This window comes from Eutrigla gurnardus, assembly GCF_963514095.1.
Source record: "Eutrigla gurnardus genome assembly, chromosome: 16".
Taxonomy (NCBI): domain Eukaryota; kingdom Metazoa; phylum Chordata; class Actinopteri; order Perciformes; family Triglidae; genus Eutrigla; species Eutrigla gurnardus.
The window spans coordinates 14279574-14300745 of record NC_139927.1 but is presented as its reverse complement, the minus strand read 5'-3'; the positions used below and the strand labels follow the sequence as shown (position 1 = coordinate 14300745).

Here is a 21172-nt window from a genome sequence, read left to right as displayed (position 1 = left end):
GTGCTGCACTTTGTACAAAATTGCAACTTTTTCCAAACATTAGTCGGGACCCGGTGTTTTTTTCGTGCTGGAGTTGTGCGGCAAAAGGTGGTGAATATACACACACTTCCATCAGTATCACACGGCTGAATCACAAAGCAACCGGTGCGGAATCAAAGAGTTGGAGCCGTTTTAAAAGAAAGAAAGCACTAAATTACACGATTTCTGAATGGAGTTTGGAGCGTCCTTCGGGTCCTTTTAGAATTATCGGTGACGTTTGTCCACAATAGTAATTATAATAGGAGAACCATCACCAAACAACACCTACCTGTTTACGCGGAACACCTGTGGTCCCGGGGAGGGATCGGTACATCCGCTGCTCTCCCCTCGTACCTGAGCGGGACTCCACAGTTAGGATACTCATTCTCCAGCTAGACCCCCGAAACACAACCCGATCGCAAATCCATCCACCGCTCAAAATCACGCTGTGGAGAAAGCACGTGGAAGGCGGTCAAGTCACTCAGCTCCGCGTCCGGAGGGAAGCACCGAGGAGGTGCGCTGGTTTCATCCTTCCGCCGCGTCCCAGTTGCAAACTTTTCCTCGAGAAATCACCGCGGAGTGATTCTTCACGGGCACGAGGCGCCGAGCGCACGGCCGTCAGTCAGCGCGGGTGGGCATCCGCGGCGTGAACGCAGACGCGCGGTCATCATCTGCCAGGAGAGCCGCGATAACATCCATCCGGAGCGCGTTAAACGAGGCGCGTGCATCACCCATCATCGACCGCCATCCCTCTTTTTGAAAGAAAGAAGAAGAAGAAATCCCGGAAAGAGAAGATCCAAAGTTTGAAATTTAAATCCAGACTCCCACCTGTAAGCGGAAATCCGCATCCCAGGTAACTTGAGGAAATTATCCGGAGACGCTTCAATAAAATCCGGTGTGAATGGCAGGCAGCGAGGAAGGGGGGGTTAAAGTAATGGATCAAACGAACACCGTGGCTCTTCTGGGTTATTCCATCCTGACTGCTTGCCTCCAACAGACCCGTCGTCCTCACGTCTCCATCCTCAAATCCTCAGTTGGGTCTGGGCTGCGCCACCGTGCAGCATCCAGCAGCAGCAGCTGATAAGCCAGACAGCAGCGAGCTGGCAGACTGGGGGTGGGGGTGGATTGGAGAGGGGGGTGGGGGGGACCGGAGCATGCATGGGGCGCCAGGGACTCTGGTGAGGAGAGATGGGAGCTCGCCACGATTCAGCATCTGCCAGTCAATATCGAAAGCTCCGTTTGTAATCAGTTTAATCATTGATGAGCAGAAGATTCTAGAACACCGAGTTTCGAGTCCCAGAGGAGCATCCCGGACCTCTGAACCACATGCAAATGTAGCTTCCTTGTGAGTTATGGGCTTGAATAAGTTAAACACAGATCAGGGAATTGAGGATTCATCTCTTATGCAGCTGCTCCAATAAGTTTCTCCAATTTTTTTTTTTTTATTTTTTTTTTAATGTGCTTCTATTTTCATCCCACCAGAAAGTTTGATATTTTTGCTGCTTGGTAGCGAATGGATGCAGTCGTTCCATCGTCCAAATGATGTTGCTTGTAATTAAGAGTATTTCTACTACAGTTTTTCTTTTGTTTTTACAGTTTATAGGAGTAAATTAAACACTTTGGGGTTGTTGGGAAGTTTGTGGATCTACGCGTACCGTGTCTGGTTTGCTGTGCTGATATTTTAGATTCTTTGCAGGCTCCCATTAGGGTTAGGATGATTCGGCTTGCAAGTGATGTTAAATGGATTTGTCGTGGCTTGTCAGGGTTTAGCGGACTGGCTCTTTTTGCAAACCTAAACCACTTTTAATTAAGTCCCAGCTCATTAAATCTCTTGATGACTCCAACATTGGGCCCAAGTGAATCAACTTTGACCACTTATCGCTCCTCCGCCTCGCCTGCCCTTCACTCGTGCTGCTGTTATTGTTTCAGAAGCCACTGACTGAATTCAAATCAATTTGCCCGTGATTCCAATAGATGTCGTTATGTCCTGAATTTAGAGAGGGTGTTTGCAGATGATGTGGAGCCACACACACACACACACACACACACACACACAAGGCACATCACGTAGCAAACAGCACCATCGTGTGGTTTCGGCCCACACTTCCATCAAGCCCCAGTGTGCGCTGGATGATCTGAGCAGCTTTCACCATGGTTGTGTTTGACATTAATATTCAAAAGTAACCCTTTGACTGCTTTATATGTAATTCACACAAACCATTCATCCCACCTCTTCGTCATCCTCAACCAGTACAGAGGCTCTTTGTGCCTTTTTAAATCTTTTCTTTATACGCTGGCAGACAGGAAGAATGTGTGAATCACATGAAGTGAAATCAGCCACCTGCACATTAATATTAATCCTCTGAGACTGCAATGCTTTACAGCTAAATGATGACAGCGACATTTATGTGAAAACAGGAGGCGGAGCCAGACGTTGTAAACATTCGGGGCTTAGCACTATTTTTCAAGCCTTTTGATAATAGAATGCTGAAACATCCTGGCATTATTTGGGAAAAACATATAGCATTGTTTCCTTCCACAGTCCAAAGACATCCAGGATGGGGATAGGTTCATCGATGACTCTTAATGTCTCGTAAGCGGTAGACGTTGGATGGATGGATGGATGGATATATCATTGTTCTCCAACTGTCGTCTTCATTCTGAAACCGTAACATGACTAATGTTAAGGATGATTAATGTTCAATCTGCTGTGTAAAAAATGTCAGATGTTTTATTTTAAAGTTACACAACATTAGTAGGTTGGGTCGGAGTCTTGAGAGCTTTTATTTAAAGTTCACGTAATGAATGTTTAGGCCAACAGAAGAACATTTACTCAATTATATGATATTGTTTTTCTTCAGGGGATAGTGTAGTAGTAACAAAACCATATGAAAACGTGGTGACATAAATATGTGTGACATAAATGGCAATATTTCCCCATTGAGACTTTTCCCCAGCAAGTACTTTGTGCAAATACTTTTGTACTTTTACGTAAGCAACATTTAAATGCAGGAGCTTCACTTGTAATGGACTGTTTCTACACCATGGTATTGCTACTTTCACTCGAGTAAAAGTACTTCTTTCACTACTGCGTAGTTGTCGTCATGGCAGATCAGCTTTGGTCTTTACTGCCCCAGAAATAAGACGTCTCTGAATCCTATAAAGCTATATTGCATGTGAAAAATAAAAAACATATCGGTCCATTGCTAGACATCAGTTTAAATCGTCATTCTTACCGTTGCATTGCACTTGATCCAGACTTGACTGAAACACTCGTCACGTTTTGATTTGGCTTTCAGGTTCGGTGTTAAACATGAGCTCAACTGTGAGACGCGGGTCAAAGTTCAGTAATGTGTTTCCAGTACTCTTTGCTCCGGTTTGATCCCGGTGGAATTGATTTTGGGTTATATAAATAAGATGCTCTTGACTTGACCGGTTTCCAGTCTCGGCCCATTGTGTTCTCATGAGTGTGAATCATCTGGAGGCCTACCGATAGACTGGTGTCCCGAAGCCTCTCTGCACTGGAGAATGGTTTTAATTGATTTTTTTAATTATTATTTAACATCCTGTAAGCCTGTATATTTGTACGTGTATTCTGTTATTCTGGTGGACCGCTCGCAGGAGGTGGGAGTGAATACATCCTGGATTTCAAAGGAACGGGAAGCAAATTAACATCTTGAAATAAAACACTTTAGAGAGAAAATCCTCTCCTCTTTTATGGAGCAGGATAGATGGACATGACTTTGAATTGTAAACACAGCTCAACATTTACCTAAATCTGTCTCTGTCTCTCTCTCTCTCTCTCTCTCTCTCCCCCTCTCTCTCTCTCTCTCTCTCTGTCTCTCTCTCTCTCTCTCTATCTCTCTCTCTCTCTGTCTCTCTGTCTGCACAGCAGTTCTGTGTTGGTTTACCTGTGCTGTGGTAACTCTGAAGGATCGGCTGGTGTTGATGGCATCACGGTCGATTAGGGGAAGATAAATCTGAAAAGGTCGCAGAGCAGAGAGAGAGAGAGAGAGAGAGAGCTTAACTTTGATCTAGTTCCAGTCTCAGTCCATCGCTTCACTTCCTCCATTTCCTCATTTTCACCATCAGCCCAGAAACCTGTGGGATCGTACAAGTGACTTCTCTCCCAGCTTTTAGCACGAGACCGTGACATGATTTTGTATTCAGATTACGTCCTGCCGTGCTTACATTCGCAACGTAGGGTTTCTCTTCTGCTAAATCCCACACCAATCTGTAAAAACAGGTCAAAAATATCTACTTCCTCTTTTAAAAACGACAACATCCTTTACTAAAACAGCCAGCCAAATGTTACTCTTATAGGAGTACGTAGTGCAAGAATTTCCTGCAGCATCCATCGTTTCAGTCCCTCCACTTCCTCCTTTTCACCATCGATCTGGAAGCTTGATTGTTCTATTGACTGTCTCTCTCCTCTCAAACACTTCTAGAACAAAAATACAAGTATGAACCTGAAAATGAGCATGACATTTCCCCTTTAACCCTTTTACGTCACATCCCGTCATATCCTGCACCCACTTAACAACATATGCAGAAAGAAATACAAAAAAAATCGATTTCCCTCTTCTTTGAACAATACAATTTACCCCAAGTCCCACCTGTCGATTCTGTTTGTCACGGCACGGAATCTAGATTCTCTTGAAATTCTCTTTTTTTCACACAAATTCTTTCATGCAACCAGCTGCTGATTTCCTCAGAGAAGAAGCCCAACTTTTCAAAAAAACTTTGACTGGAAGATGATCAGTTACACAAGCGATGATTCCTGTGTGGAAGAAAAATGATTTGAGTCTAAATCTTTGTTCAGTATGCCATGTGGAGGAGTCATCTAAATGCTAACAATGTTGACTGAGTCCCATCATCGGCTCGGAGCGCATGTAGACCTCCCCTAACAGCACAACACACACGAAATAAAAAAAATCAATGGCTCTGCTCTGGCTTGTTTGTTTCATCTAATGACTCGCGCTAACTCATAATGAAACACACACACACACACACACACACACACACACACACACACAGGAGGCCAGCTGGGCCGCTAGCTGCTGTAATCTAGTTCTGTTCTGTTCAGATGCTCCAGCTCAGGATTCGAGGCAGCAGTGCAACTTCCAAACAACGTTTTTTTTCTGACCATCTGGTGCCAAACAAAACACAGAAAGTGCGGCTGTAATTATTATCCATACGAGAGTCGTAACAAACCGACGGAACGGTTGAGTCCACGTGAAGCGGCACGTGGCGGATCAGCAGCAAGCTACGGTTTACATGGCGGAGCCCAATAAATCCATTTTAAATGTGCAGCATGCAGCATTCAGTCACACTTTAGTTTACGGTTCCAAGCAGGGCTTTGTATCAAATCTTCAATTTGGGTTGTAGATGAAAGTTGGTGTGATGGTATCTAAGTTGGCTGTAGTATACCTTGTCACTAATATGACATTATATTCGGTTTGTCTAATTAGGGTAAAACTTTGTTTATTGTCGAACAAGTAAATGTCACATAAAATAAAGCCTGATATCATTCTTATGTTCAAGAAGTTCTGATTTAAAGTCGAGCTGAACTTAAAATGTTCCCAATGTATTTTTGATCACATCACGTCAAAAATACCCCCCAAAAAATAAATGTCTTCTTTTATATCGAAATCCAATTTTTCTCTTCTTCCTGGTATCAATGCTTGCATCAATATCATGAAATCCATCCTTCAGTTAAATTGTATTTATTTCGTTACGTGGACGGTTTTAGGTTTTTCATGCGGGCATTTTCCCAACTCTTCAAGGAGAAGACAAATGAGACTATTTTGTGAAACCATCGCTACAGAAACAGCATGCAGTCATCTGTCACCTGCTCCGCTGAGTCTGGTTCCATTCACTGCGGCGTGGTAGTAATAAATAGACAGAGTCTACATTGATCGTAACGGTACACACACACACTTTTCACACTTTATTGCGTTAAAGGCCATTACTTTGCTAAACTCAAGCAGACACGGATACAGACAGGGAGACAGTCTAATTACATCTTGTCAAACAGTCAGGAGACAGAAGCGAAGCCGCACTTCATTTGACTCTGATGGAACAAAGGACGACCGAAGGGATGGTCACATGAAGACAGCCGTCTGCAAATAGATCGAACAAACAAACGGAATGAAGCAGCTTCATTCAAATCATTTTTAGGGAGTTTTTTTTCTTTTCGTTTGGAAAGAATTGGCTCCAGTTGAAAGTGTTTACAATGAGGTCTGTGGATTATCCACACTGATCTGGAAACCTTCATCCACTCATTAGTCATGCGTCTCGTTGGTCTCGTTTGCTGTTGTACTGTTTCTACCAAAAAGTTAAAAGCCTTACCAGGCGGATTTCAGCTGCAATTGAGCTTTCGAGAATCACGTTTGTAAAAATCATAAAAAATTGTGTTTATTTGTGAACAAAACGTGTAAATTGTTTGCCACCTAGCTTATTTTCTGCCATGATCTATTTTTGTTGAACCAGTGCGACGCTAAGTTCCAGGGTTGGCCTACAAAAATACGTCGTCCTTGCACCACTTTATTTAAAAAGGTTGCACTTGTATGTGTAAAAAAGTTATATTACATATGATGTAATCCCGAGACAACTAAATACTACTTTGATTGCACTTTAGCTTGTTGATCAAAGCACAGTTTTCCCATGACGCACATGAAGCTGTAATCCTGACTGACTCGGTTCAGTATCATTTTAAGGACTTTTGGCTGCTGCGCTCCCCCACGCTGCCCACAGCTTATCTCAAATTGAAGTTCTTATAATATTCTTTCAAATAAAGGGGAGTGATATTTGACCATTGGAAGAAGATGACATGCAATACACTGAAGAGATGACTTCCCCCCGTGGGGATTCCTTCCATCATCCTCTCCCCCATGACACAATGTCCCCTTTGATTTCTTTCACTGGATATATCTTTTGTAACTGATAAGAGCTGCTCTGTTGTGTTCCCTGGAAAAATGAAATAGAATGTGCTGAATTGGCCGTCTGGGAGTGTGTGAGACTGTTTCACATTATTCCTTTTCCTTTTATGTGTCTTTTGCGTTGACTTGATTTAGTATTTTCCCTCCCTTTTAACAGCACAATATTATTGTTTATTTGATTATTTCTTTTTTTCGGCTGATTCTCTCTTCCCTTTTCTGTCTTTCTTTATAAAACACAAAGAGAATGTGAGCAATTCCCATTCTGCTTTCTCGAGGGGATTAGAGAATTTTTTTTGCGAGGCAGGAAGGACTCAGATCCTTTACTTGAGTGGAAAACAAGTATCATAAACTAAACTAAAAGTAGTGTTACAGAATTTTAAATGGTTGTCTTTCATCACAAATGTATGTATTGTTCTGATATCATCTTAAAACTACTGAGTAGATTAATAATTTTCTACTATTATAAAAGCATATCATAGGGCTTTGTGTAAAAGTGTCAAAACAATGTAGTGGTGTAAAAAGTACAATATTTCCCCCTGAGATGTATTTGATTAGAATTATGAAGTCTAATTATAAAGACTCATGGTAAAGCCTATTTCCTGTCCCATACAGAAATAATTTGGTTATGCAGAATTATGAATATGATGCAGGATGAAATGCATCCAAGCTGTCCATCGCTGCTGTTTTCCTTTTTAATGTGTGTCTGAGAGCAAAAGCAGCAAGACCCTGTTTTCTGTCAACGTCGGGGTTGACTGTACATATTCGCTCAGATAAATGAATCCCTTCACGCCCTCCTCATAAAATATTTTCATCATTAATGGCTTGTGATGGAAGCTGTAAATTCATGTTAAAATGAGGCGGCCATTTTGAGGTTTTTGGCATTTCAATTATCCACAACACCCGGCGCAGCACACTCTGTCATTCTGTCAACTTTAATGTTTTAATATTCCGTTTGAAAAAAGGTTCCTGCTCACAAACACGCACACATCACGTACTGTATAACGGGCATTTAGTGCAAACACGCGTTTTGATTTATAGCCGGAGCTATGCCTCTGTGACTAACCAGAGTAAAATATTTATGCGGCGCCGAATGAGTGGCGTTCTCATACATTTTCGAGTCGGCGGGTGAAGAGGGATAATTTACTGTAGTGGGTAATTTCGTTTGACGAGGAGCAAGCAGGCATTCAGGGGAGCCTGCATCATGATGTCGTTGTTGACTGTAATATGTGATTATCGTGATCAACATGACACCTGCATCCACACACACATAAACACACACACACACACATACCTATACTGCAGTATTTTACAGAAGAGGAATACGTATTAAGATGTTTTACTTTAATTTACATACTTGTACATTTTATCATTAGCTGTTTAAACAAGGGCTCCCTTGACTTGGATTGACTCCAGCGACAGACATTTCAACCATAAAATCCAAGTTACACAAACCAGTTGCTTGTCATTGATATTACAAAGTTGTATATTTGTTTTATTAATTTACATGAATGCACATATTGTTACCTTCTCCATAACTCATACGTGAATGCAATTAAAGGGGGGGGGGGGGGGGGGGGGATCATTGATCAGTGAGCAGAACAAAGTGATGACCAGCTGCAGAGCCAGCGGAGGTGTGCAGAAGAAATTAACACAATACGTCTCCCCCCTCCGCCTCACCCCCTGCAACTATACATTAGTCTGAAAAACAAATGAGCGCCCATTCGTGCCCCGAAACTCCTATTTAACTAAAAAAATTCCCCACATTGGCCTCCTCCAGTGTTCTCCCTCTCAGTCATTTCCCCTCTCTAATTTCTCCCGACTATCTAACTTTGCCATTATGTGAAAATACTTAATGCACCAAAGTTGTGTCTGTTTCATCTCATCATATTCAGAAGGTGAAGAAGGTGAAATGGTCAGGGTTGTGAGCGTCTACTACTTCTGTTGTAGGCTGATACATTTTTACCTATCTAGCGAACACTAGATAGGTTTCTATTAAATGTTGCAGAAATTTGAACCAAATTCTCTGAAAATCAGCTAAAGAAAATATGAATTTCACACGCGTTTCCATCCGCTACTGTGACGTTGTTATTTCACCAAGATAAACAGTAATAATCTGTTGAAGTGTCAGTATACCATTGGAGAAGAGGAGGGCGAAGAAGTAATTAAAAGAGTTTAAGCGGCTACACAAACACGACCTGCACTTTCTCGCATGATGACTTTTATCCATTGGCCAAAAGTTACTTTTATGTGCACTTCAAATTGAAAATGCTCATAAGAACAGGTGGATGGAAAACACATCTATAGCTTGATTCTTAAAGTCAGATAAGATCTGCTTTTCAAAGCTATGAAAATGAAAGCAGCGCACGTCTGCACGGGCTGGTGCAAATCTGAACTGAACTCTGCCTCTTCAGTGTTTGTGGCACTCCGCCCATAGAAAATACCAATTGATACTGGGGGAGCGAAAAAGACCTTTCCTGTGCAATGAAAACACAGTTTATTGGATGGAAAGCCCCGCCATCTGGCACACAGAGAACAGAGCATGTGTTTACCGCTCGGCTTGTTTGGAGAGTTTAAAGATGCGCTGATTTAAAATGTTTCTGATCAGAGCCTGGCCTTAACTGAGTCGCTTTCCCCCCGCAAGACTTTGAGGCAGCAGTAACCCATCTCTCTCTCTCTCTCTCTCTCTATCTCTCTCTTTCACTCCATTGCTTCCAATACAGAGAAGATAAATCAACTGCCACGAGTCCATTGATGTGAGGTGGAAATAGATGGCCATTTGTTGACAAAACTCATTTTCCCACTTCCAGGTAATAAAGTACACTGTGTTGTGTGTGTTTTTTTCTTCTACTTTCTTTTTTTTGGCAGTAGCTTGCACCTTCCTTTCTGTGTCACTCATTTGTCTTGCCAAATGGGTGCGTTTGGTAGCAGGCAGTCATAGTCACTGGACTAGTGCAAACACACACACACACACACACATGCACACACACATGCACACACATTTACATTCAATCTAGCCTTGTCTGCTCGAGGCACCCGCTGTAGCCTGTGAACAGGTGCGCTCTGCTAATAAACTCAGCAGGAGCACTGAATCCGCTTTTATTTAGCTGTCTCTATTATCCCTATCCATCTCTCTTTCTTTACCCCGTTTACTCCCAACCAGGTGCATCGGTTCACCAAACCTTAAGCCAAAAAACTATGCATCAAACAGTAGTGAAGACTGGCTGAAAATCAACAATATAGAGAACGTGCAGACAGAGAAAAGGCTGTAAGCGAGCTGTAATTAGAACCCATGTGTATCCATCTATGTCAACACATTACCGTAAGACAAATATGCTCCTCCTGCCTTAACCTATTTTTTATCCATACATCTCGGCACTCACCTGGAGGGACGCTTTGACTAAATGTGTGGACGTTTTGGCGGTTACGCCACATCGATCACTCACGAGTCTCAGGAGGGAAAGGCTTCAGGCTAACTGTCTGTCTTCCTTTTTGCTGTATTTCAATTGCTAAAAAGCTCCACGACGGCAATCCAGTTTGAACAGAGCTGGAAACATAGACTCTCAGCAAGGATTTGGACCATAAATGTAATTATCTGAAAGAAGAATCAAGTTTAATGGCAGTATTGAGGGCTTAAATGATGAAAAGGAGATTTGGTGGGAAACTGAAAGTATCTTTGCGGCAGGGATATTTTTTTAGTAGTTTTTTAGTAGATGAAATTAAAGCCTATTTCTAAAAACTATACAAAAATGTACCCATTCACATACTAGCTCAATAATTTTAGTTACCTTTTGCTGATAATTGTTGTTCAAATTTATAAGAGCTCTGCAGCAGGGGGCGGACAGCTGCTGAACCCTCATTCTCAAAACTCACTCCACCACCTACTCCTATCTTGACTGAACAAAACCAGCAAATACATGTTTCAAAGCATTTGTCGGACACATTTTTTGGCTCTGCAGTTGGTTACTCGTCTAGAATTGATTTTTAAACAAGTGCAGACTCCGGGAAAATGGAAATGTGGGATGATGTTTGGTTGCTCTCCGGTGGCTGCATTGCAAAGCACTTGCGTGCACTTGCACTTTAGACACGAGCAGCAAGAGGTGTGGATATGCACAAATATGAGCACACTTACAGTTCAAATGCACAAGGACTGTGTGAGATGTGAATCTTCTCTGCTAGGTTCAGGCAGTGCAGCAGGAAATCAATGGGCTTTTTGGAAAGCTTTCTCACAGGGGCTGTGATTTCATTTTTAAGAATAACTACAACCCCCCTGGAAATGATATTATGCTGCACTTTGACAATAAGCAATAACATTTGTGTAAGTTATAGCATGGATATTTTGGGCAGAGGCCTTCCTTAAAATGCAAAAACAATAACCACTCATAGGTGAAATTTATAAATCCCAATTTCCATCCATTCACCTTATTAAGAAGCATGTTTTTAAATATCATGTTACAATAGTATAAGGGGTGCATTAAATTGCTAATAAAAGTCACAGAAAAAAATAAAAATAAAGTAAGCATCTTTATTTAAATCTCTATTCATACATTTTAAATAATAAATGAAAAATACGGCTTCGCCGCCCGACGTTGTCGGCACTCGGGCCCTAAAAATAACTCAGGGGACAATGTAGGTGGTTGCATATTTTGTGATCAATTGTGCCTGTTGTGCCTTGTCCATTATGTAACGTTAGCTTAATGTGCCTTGGCTTAGTCCCCGTTATGTTACATTAGCTTAATGTGCCCGGTTTAGTCCTTGTTATGTTACGTTAGCTTAATGTGCCTTGGCTTAGTCCTTGTTATGTTACGTTAGGTTAATGTGTCCTGGCTTATTCCTTGTTATGTTACGTTAGCTTAATGTGTCCTGGCTTAGTCCTCGTTATGTTACATTAGCTTAATGTGCCCGGTTTAGTCCTTGTTATGTTACGTTAGCTTAATGTGCCTTGGCTTAGTACCCATTATGTTACGTTAGCATAATGTGCCCGGTTTAGTCCTTGTTATGTTACGTTAGCTTAATGTGCCTTGGCTTAGTACCCATTATGTTACGTTAGCATAATGTGCCCGGTTTAGTCCTTGTTATGTTACGTTAGCTTAATGTGCCTTGGCTTAGTCCTCGTTATGTTACGTTAGGTTAATGTGTCCTGGCTTATTCCTTGTTATGTTACGTTAGCTTAATGTGTCCTGGCTTAGTCCTCGTTATGTTACATTAGCTTAATGTGCCCGGTTTAGTCCTTGTTATGTTACGTTAGCTTAATGTGTCCTGGCTTAGTACCCATTATGTTACGTTAGCATAATGTGCCCGGTTTAGTCCTTGTTATGTTACGTTAGCTTAATGTGTCCTGGCTTAGTCCTCGTTATGTTATGTTAGCTTAACGTGCCCTGTTTGTTTTTGTTGTCTTATCTGATACAGAATTGTCAGTAGCGTGGTCCTTTAAATGTGATGTCCGCTTTGTGCCCAATAAGCAGACATTTAGCCAACTAGACTCACCAATGTTTCGTTAGCGTTGCGCCATGTTCGCTAACTTTGGAATGGTAGCTTAGCCTTGCAGGTGTTAGCTATGACACGGCAGCTGGCATTACTTTGCTTGTAGTTTTGCTGCATTCACATAATATGTTATAGCTCAGGTGGATTAACTGTTAATGTCAGCACTGTTTGATTCAAAGATAGGAAGCTTCTGCTAATATCGCCCTACAAAAGACTCAATAAACCAGTGACAAAATGGGTGCAAACAAACCTTTGATGATAGAGGAAATCCAACATCTTTGTCAAATTTCATTTGGTAACCAATACATATTCATAATATAATATTAGAAAGCATAGTATGATGTGTGACCGCAATTGTGGTAACCATAAATCTTGAAATAATGTATGAAAAGCTCCCAAATGAGATTTACAATAGGGGTTTTTGTTCTTTCCATTCAGCCAACGTGGTGTGGATGTGATAGCCATGCCAGTGTTTTGTTAGCTTTGGGCCACTACTGTTGCAGCTGCCTGTCCTGTCGGCTGACCTTTGCAGGCTAGCAAGCCAAGAATGCAAAAAGGACTTGTCGCCACCAGCAGTTTTCACAGAGGAGGAAACCAACTGATGTTTCAAGTTACTGCCGACGGCCAATTTTTTTTTAAGGTGTAACAGGAACATAATGTGACAAATAACTGCTCACGGGAAGCCATAAGTAGAGATGATGATGTTACTTTTCAAATTATAGTCTACAGTCAGGTGACAAATGTGCCAGGAAGGCTGTGAAGGGAACAGCAGATTCCTGGCTAAACTTTCACATCCTCTCTGAACTTACACTGAACTTTGCTTCTTTTTTTCTCCTGATGCAAAATCCTTTTTCTTTCTGAAACTATGGATCTTTCACCGGTCTATGAATAAATCACAAGAAAGTGACAGAGATGCTTCTGTGGCTGGCTGACGCTGATGGACTGAGGGAGGAGGAGGAGGCTCTCAGTTGACTTTCAACTGGCCTGTTTGAAATGCCGGGTCGCCATCACAGCTGCAGCGTTGGTTTGCTTGTGTGGAACAATGAAAAAAAGATTTCTGTGGATGTTTCCCTCAATCTGTGTCTCTCTGAAAGAAAACAGCGATGACTCAGTATAGCCCCACTGGTGGTGCGTGACATGGCATCAGAAGTAGGTATGTATACCTATTCAATCAAATGTGCCTGTTTGTTTCTCAAAATGTTTTTGCAAGACGTGAGGTTGTGCTGTGAATTGAAAATGAGCAGCCAAATGACTATAAAATTAATAATGTAGTTGTTGTTAATGCTACACTATTCAGCCAAAAATCTGTGCACACCACTGCTCATATACGCAACTTTTGGTTTATGGGTATTTTTACCATTTGGACCCTTGGATTTACATCTTGGCTTCCAGGGGAGCGCTTTATTTTGGGGGTGATAAAACTGGAGAATTATTCACTGTTGCAGTGTTCAATTATTTGAGTACGCCCCCACACATACAGTACATGGCCACAGGATGAACAAGGCAGCAATGCATTCATCAGGCTCAAATGATCCGAAATCCGAATGTGCAAGCAAACACGGATGGCGAAAAGTGCTTTACTGTTAGCCTATTCTGTATTTCAGGAAAACTAAATAAACAGGAAAATATACAGAATTTATACAGGAAAAATAAAAGCAGTGGCCCCATGTAGATATTTAGAGTTCTCCCTAAATATCTCCAATGAATAAAAAAATTTTTTTGTGGTGGTCATGTCGGGTGGGCCTCTTACGGAGAGACTTAATGCTACAGCGTATGATATTTTAGACAATGTGCTTCCAATTTATGGAAGCCTCTATCACTTTTCAGCGTGACAAGGCAACTGTGCACACCGCCAGGTCCGAAACGAAATTGTTTTCTGAAATTGGTGGGGAAGAAATTGATCTCAACCCCGTTGAACGCCGTTGCTATTAATCGGAACACCAACTGTGAGTTGCTCACTAATGCTTTTGGGGATGAATGGGAACAAATCCCTGCTGCCAGAAAGCATTTCCCAAAGATGTCACTCGGTTTTAGAAGACATAACGTTTAGGTATCTGTATACTTTATTTTGGGTCATTCCATGTCATTTCATCAAATTTCTGAAAATCTTCCCACCTGACCATCACAGAATTTCTTGAAAAAAAAATCTACTACTAAGATACACTTGTTGTCCAATCCAAAATATTAGGTCTCTACTATCAATAGTTTTCTTACGAAAAATCATTGAATGAAGGGTAATTTAGACGGTTTTTGGCATCATACTCCGAAAAAACATTTTTAAACACCAAAATCTGGAAAACTATCTCACCTGTAGCCTTCAAAATTTGTACAGTGTACATCTGTTACTAATAGCCTCTAGACATGGAATATCAGGGGTGTAGCTCAAGTATAACCTAGTATGGTAGGTACTTAAACTTCTCCCAAAATTTAGCTTGTCGAAATTAAATAGCAAATTTGAAGAGTGGCTGAGCTTCCAGTTTTGCAGATAAAATACTTCTATTGCTTCTGCCTCTATTTCTGGTGTTAGCTTAAACATTCTACAAAATATGGTTTCTCTTGGATGATTAGTTTCACAGATATTAAGGCTCATAATGGAAGTAAACGCATATTTGCCCAACTTCAGAGCCATATTCCAAAAAAATGACAAAGGTAGGTTCAAACTTATTTTTTTGAAGTTCTTGTTAAAATCATATAAAATTTGATATGAAATTCATATATGAAATTGTGAGGGTGTTTTACCTCATTTTTTCACAGTGATTTTATGAAATCCTGATATTGGTGTTTTTTTGTGGTTGTTTTTGGTACTGCATGTCCTAGCCTACTAGAAGTACCCACTAGGTTATAGGATTTTTCCTATTAACAAGTGTGTCTATTTACTAGAATTTTTACAGGACATTCTGAGATGGTCAGGTGGGAGGCATTTGATGAAATGACACAGAATGACCCTTTTGGTCTAGTTTTTCCATATGGTAACATAACATATAGTCAATATTGTCATGTTTTTTGTAATACAAAGGCCGTTTCAGGTCATTTTACCTTATGCACAACACAACCCACTGCGGTGATTGGGTTTTCTAAAAGAAGACATACCTCAAAATAAGCTGAATTAGCATTTTGTGTATTTAGTGTCTTGAGCTTTCCTTTCGGCTGTGTCGTCAGGGTCAGCGGTGTATTTCATCAGCCTCCCTTCACTCTATCACTGAGGTGGATTTACGTTTGTGCTGAGTGAGCGCTTCTCCAGCCACGCCCCGCAAAATAAAATGTCACACCATCTCCTGGGGTATTAATCAAACTCACACACACACACACACACACACAGAAACACACACACAAGAAAAGAGAGGAAAGGTCACTTGACTAGATGGCTTTGGTTTTTCGGGTAAAACATGTACATTATTGTGAACCTGTACTCGGGCTCTGACTCACACATCAGGTTTAAGTTCTTTGTGTTGCTTCTTGCTTTAACAGCACTATGCTTCTTTCTCTTTGCATTACAGCATGCCTATTAGTCTGACTGCATGTTGGTAATTATATACAAATTATATAATTGTGGTGTTTTTTTGTTTCTCAATGAATCACTAATAGGCCCGTCCTTCAGAACTCATCCTGCGCAGCTAAACATTGTTCAAACCAAACAACTATACTTTCTTTTTTTTCTCCAAAAGATATAGATCATTGGGTGTAAACCAGGTCACCTTTATAACTATAATAATACAATACAATATCTTGAAATCTTTGTCTTTGTCCTGTGGTTTTTACAGGTCTCACTCTCTGTGTCAGTGTAGGCGATTGCTACTTTCTGTGACACAGTTGTGACATAGTTTGATTCAATTTCTCTAATGAAATGTTCGACACTTGTGTTTGGAGTCTTTGGAATGTTGATCTGGGCTGCAAATAAGTCATTTTCCTAGAGCTTTTACAATCTCGGGCTAATACAAGAACAAAGTACTGGAGTAACACATGAAAGACAAGAGGTTGCAACTGTAAAAGCCAAAAGACGACACACAGGTGGCAAGAGTTTGTTGCCAAAGCAGCACTATTTATTCAACCAACAATATGGTAACATTGTCGAGAAAAATGTTCCGAAATACTTTTTACTGTATGTTATGCAAATATGGAGTGATATTGCTGTCTAAAATACACATAAAATGAAGGAAATGCAGCATTTTATAGGTATCTGAAAGTTGTAGGAAAACTTGCATTAAAGACATGCAAAACACAAGTTGTTACCCGTTGGTTTAACTTAAAAAAATGACACGCACAAGTTATCGTTATTAGAAAATATGCATTGTTTGTGGTTCGGCAGTGAAAATACAAGGACATTTCAAATAGAGATTCAAACCAACAGGTGGATTTTAAAATTACTTTCAGTCAGTGTGTGTGTATGAAAGAGGAAAGGAAACAGCAACAGGATGTTTTTCCGTTTGGATTCAACACATGTATGTGTTTAAATGGAAGCGTAGCTGCTCTGCATTTTGAATTTTCTCTGTCTGTCGTTCGCCATCTTCCTGCGATTTCCTTGTTTCCCATGAGCAATCAGAGCCAGTAGGGCGACCTGTAGTGCACACAAGATCTACTATTTACAACTTTGTCTATTATTGCCCTCGGCTCTGTTTTGATTAATTAGACAAATTACAACATTGCCCAGAATTCACAATGTTTTGCATTTAAGTTGTTTAGTTGTTATCACCCAATTACACGACACTTCATTAAGCAATCTGATATTTTGAGATTTGTTAAGCGTTTTTTGGGGCGAAAACATTTTCTTTTTAATCATGCTAACATTTGCTAATTTGCACCAAATGGCACTAAAGTGCAGCTGAGGTTGTCCTCAGTTGTGCGGGTATTTGGCTGATGGTCCGATTATCTTTGACTTGATGGTGGTGCTGGAGGAAAAATCAGTGGATCACCAATGTCTGTATGCATAATGTACAAGGTTTCATTACAATTTAACCAGCAGCAGCTGAGATATTACTTGACCAAATAGGTTTAACGTCACTAAAATATTTCATGATACACTGATAGGATGCAAACCTACTGTAGAGAAAGACAGAAGACAGAGACTAATGGACAGTAAGACTCAGAAGGAAAAAAAAGCTCAGACAAAAACTAATCTCATCCATCTGCACAGGTCAGATTTCACACAGGAAATGGGTTTCTTATTCTCTCTTCATTCTTCATCGATTCTTCTTTCTCCTTCACCTTCTCCTGTTATTTCCATCGCTCCCTCTTTTCTGCCTCCTCCACATGGATGAATCAATGGATGAAAAAAAAAAAAAAAAAGGAAGCCCCATTTCTCCACGAAGATATTTATTTCCCGCTACGGAGAAAAACACTCTGCAGAGTAGCAGAGAGTAAAAATAAAACATAAGTCAGCAACTGGTTTCTGTCATTGGACACCAATGCTCCACAATAATTGAAATGTTAATCCTGAGGGTTGTCTATTTTAGTAGCAACGCTGAACATGTTTTTGTAATATATGCCTGAGCTTGAGTGAAAATAAAATGTGTCGTTTCAGCTGCAAGTGGAAGAAAACAGCCGGAAAATACTTGTTTGGATTCCTATGCAACATTGCATTGGACCGTTAGTCCACCCCACCACCAAAGGAAAAACCAACAACAGCTACTTTCCTGCTGTTTTACTAATTTGGCGCTCAGCTACACCCGGGAGATAAAAGTCATTTGGCATTCTCACCAGAGCAGATGTCATTGAGTTCATTGATTTCTTCTTGAACTCTGAGGAGGAGGAGGTCCTGCTGGATTTCCTGCTGCTGCTCCTCCGCCTCCACCCCGAGGAGCTCCAGGTGATGATCCTTTAATCGCAGCAACGCGCGGCCTGGAAGACGAGTAGTCAATCATTCCTTCTTTCAAAAATCTTATTTGACACATTCTAAATTTAAAAAAATGACATCCTCTTAATATTAAGATTAATTTGATGCATGACTTGTACCTGATATGGCGTGCTTGATTATGGCTTTATGGAGCGAGCCCATGAGGGTTGGGTACTGATCCTGCAACCACTCCAACACCTCCTCCACCGACCACAACGACACTCGCTTCGAAAGCCCCATTTCTCTGCAGCCACATCGGCAGCAACACCCTGAAAAGACCAAACCAAAAGAAACTGTTAATAATAGTAAAACTGGTTTGCTTCATATTGGACTTTTGTTTGTTTGGCCATTTGACTGGCAAGAAACACAAGCGGTCGTACAGGTATTTAAATTAACTCATGTTAAGCCAAACTTATTTGGATAACCGGAATTTTCCTGTAATATTTCCTGGAGATATTGTTGTCTGTGATAGACCCTCAGACGTGAAGAAACTTCGTTTTTTTTTTTTTGTAGATATTTGACACTTTGGATTAAATTTCCTTCTCATGCAGTTACCTGCTTGCTCAGAATACGAATATTTTCCAGCGATTCATTCGACAGCCTCCTGAACATGATGACAAATAGCTGTTAAACAGCAAAAATTAAATCACTCTGGAGGTCAAAAAAGTTTCTTCTAAGCCTCCAGTTCTTTTGGCTTTCCTCCCAGCCGTATCCTCCTGGGCTGCACTGCTATAGGGCGAAAACGGCTAAACTGTTGATGTGACCTTTTCAGCGGGCCGGTCTAGTTATTGGGGTATAAATATAGGAATGTAATTTCCTGTGTTAATTAAGGGTGGTGCGTGATTGGCCGGGGTGGGTAACGAGGCCCCAGTGGAGTAATTGACATACAGAGAGTGAAGACCTTTACACTCATGTAGAAAAAAAAAAAAACCTTCCCTTCAGAGTCAGGGTGTGCTGAGGATGAAGAAAATCTCAGTGTCACGTTGGTTTTATGCCTTAGGACAGCACTTCTTCAACTATATGAGGCCCGGAGGATCTATATCTGCAGGGAACTAGAGTGACTGTATATTCAGTCTTATTCATTCTGAACCATTTCAGTTATGTCACACTGTCCAGTGACGACTGAACCAGGACCTGCAAACAAAAGCAATACACAGTAACAAGCAGGGAAAATGGCTTTTTGTGCTGCTTACTGATTGTATGTTTCTACCACTCTCTACTATGTTACCAAAAATGATTCACTGACGTTCCAGGCTCCATATGTTAAACATAAAGAGAGCTTCTCAAATGTCTCAAAAAATCGAAAATTGTGGAACTAAGATGTAAACCAGAAAGACCAAATGTTCAAACAGGACACACATTCCAGTTGCAGAGTTCCTTCATGGATCACAAGTTGTAATCCTACCACCTTGTGGTGATTTACAGAACTACCTCATCTCTTGAACTATAACCTGAAAAAAATAAATGGTCTAACTTTAATAATACAGAGTTCAGCTCTGTTCTCTACAGCTTTTCTCCATTTGGCATGATACAATCTATCCTTGCTTTCTTTCAACAATAAAGGTAAGTTTAGGCCAATTTTTTGCCCATAATATCAGCTTGATTTTTGTGTCTTACTTTTGCAAATGGCAAAAAGTGACCTAATCCAACGTGATTTCTACTTTTTGAGAATGTTTTTATACAATTTTACAGCCTGTATACGTCCATCACTTCATCTCAAACGTTAGCCTATTACAGTCACTCTGCAGTGCTGTGTGTACAACTGTGATGTAAAGGACTCAGCAGAAACTCACAGAGTGGTTGTAAATGTTGACATATGGACTACAGAAGGGCATGTTCTTGTAAGCAGAATCAGAAGCAGATCCTCTCAAACGTGCTTTCTGTCTTATAGCAGGTGTGTAGCTATTCCGTTAAATTAAGGCGGGTAAAAATATAAAAAATATGAATAGAATTTGGAGTGACATGAGATGAGATTCGCGCAGCACAGGTTTTTTACAGTTAACCCATCAACAGCTGCCTTTAAACAACATCAAACATCGGTAACAGACTGTAAAGAGACAAAGCCCTGACAGTTTTACAAACTTTATGCGTGTTTGTTGTTAAGTGGTGAGTTATATTTACCTCCGGTCCGTCTGGTATTGATAGTATATTAATGGCGACCCTTCTCTGTACCTTCAGGTAGACTCCTTTTCCCGGCTCCGCCCATCATCAAGCGGGCGCGCGCGCCACACATTCTTCTTCCGCACTCCCGCAGCACAGCGTGATCACGTGATCCCTTCAGGTGCTGTCATAAATATTTGGGATTTATTAGATATCTGTATTCTAACAGGCGATCAAATCACATTAGGACATTATTGATTATTGTAAGACATGAAACCAACGTTTAGAAAGTGAGATTTTCTTCATCCCTAGTAAATATAGGAGCAAAAAAACAACAACATATCGTTTTGCTACAGGGCTATGCTTATGCATGCACAGTTGTTGTTGCAACTTTCAAGATGTGACTTCTGATATGTCTTAATTGACTTTGTTACAGATGTACATTACAGCTTTTTTTTCAATTGCTAAACGACAGTGGGCACAACTGCAGCTACATGTACAAAACTCTAACCACAGTCTGCATCACCAACAGTCACCAGGGCTAAACACACATCACATCACTTGCGATTCACAGTGATTGCTGAACAATCATCATGACAACAACTCACACTGTCACTCAGAACACGCAGAGAGGAAAAACACTACCATAAAACACCAACACAGAAGTGAGACACTTTTCATCTTTACAGAATCATTTAAGTGAATTCACACAAATCTATATTTTGTTTAAAAAGAGTGAAATCCGGGCTGCACGGTGGTGTAGTGGGTAGCACTCTCGCCTCACACGCGAAGGCCAGCCACG

General features: G+C 40.8%; 1 protein-coding gene across 1 annotated transcript; it reads right to left on the bottom strand.

Moving 5' to 3' along the window:
* Nucleotides 1-16382: 16382 nt before the first annotated feature.
* Nucleotides 16383-20468, bottom strand: LOC311026897 (sterile alpha motif domain-containing protein 12-like). Its single transcript, XM_084030613.1, has 4 exons — nt 20392-20468; nt 18390-18539; nt 18135-18275; nt 16383-17777 (listed from the first exon to the last, which is right to left on the bottom strand). Exons 2-4 carry the CDS (start codon nt 18508-18510, stop codon nt 17761-17763), a joined length of 279 nt encoding a protein of 92 aa, XP_083886739.1. The 5' UTR covers nt 18511-18539; nt 20392-20468; the 3' UTR covers nt 16383-17760.
* Between the last annotated feature and the right edge of the window lie 704 nt (nt 20469-21172).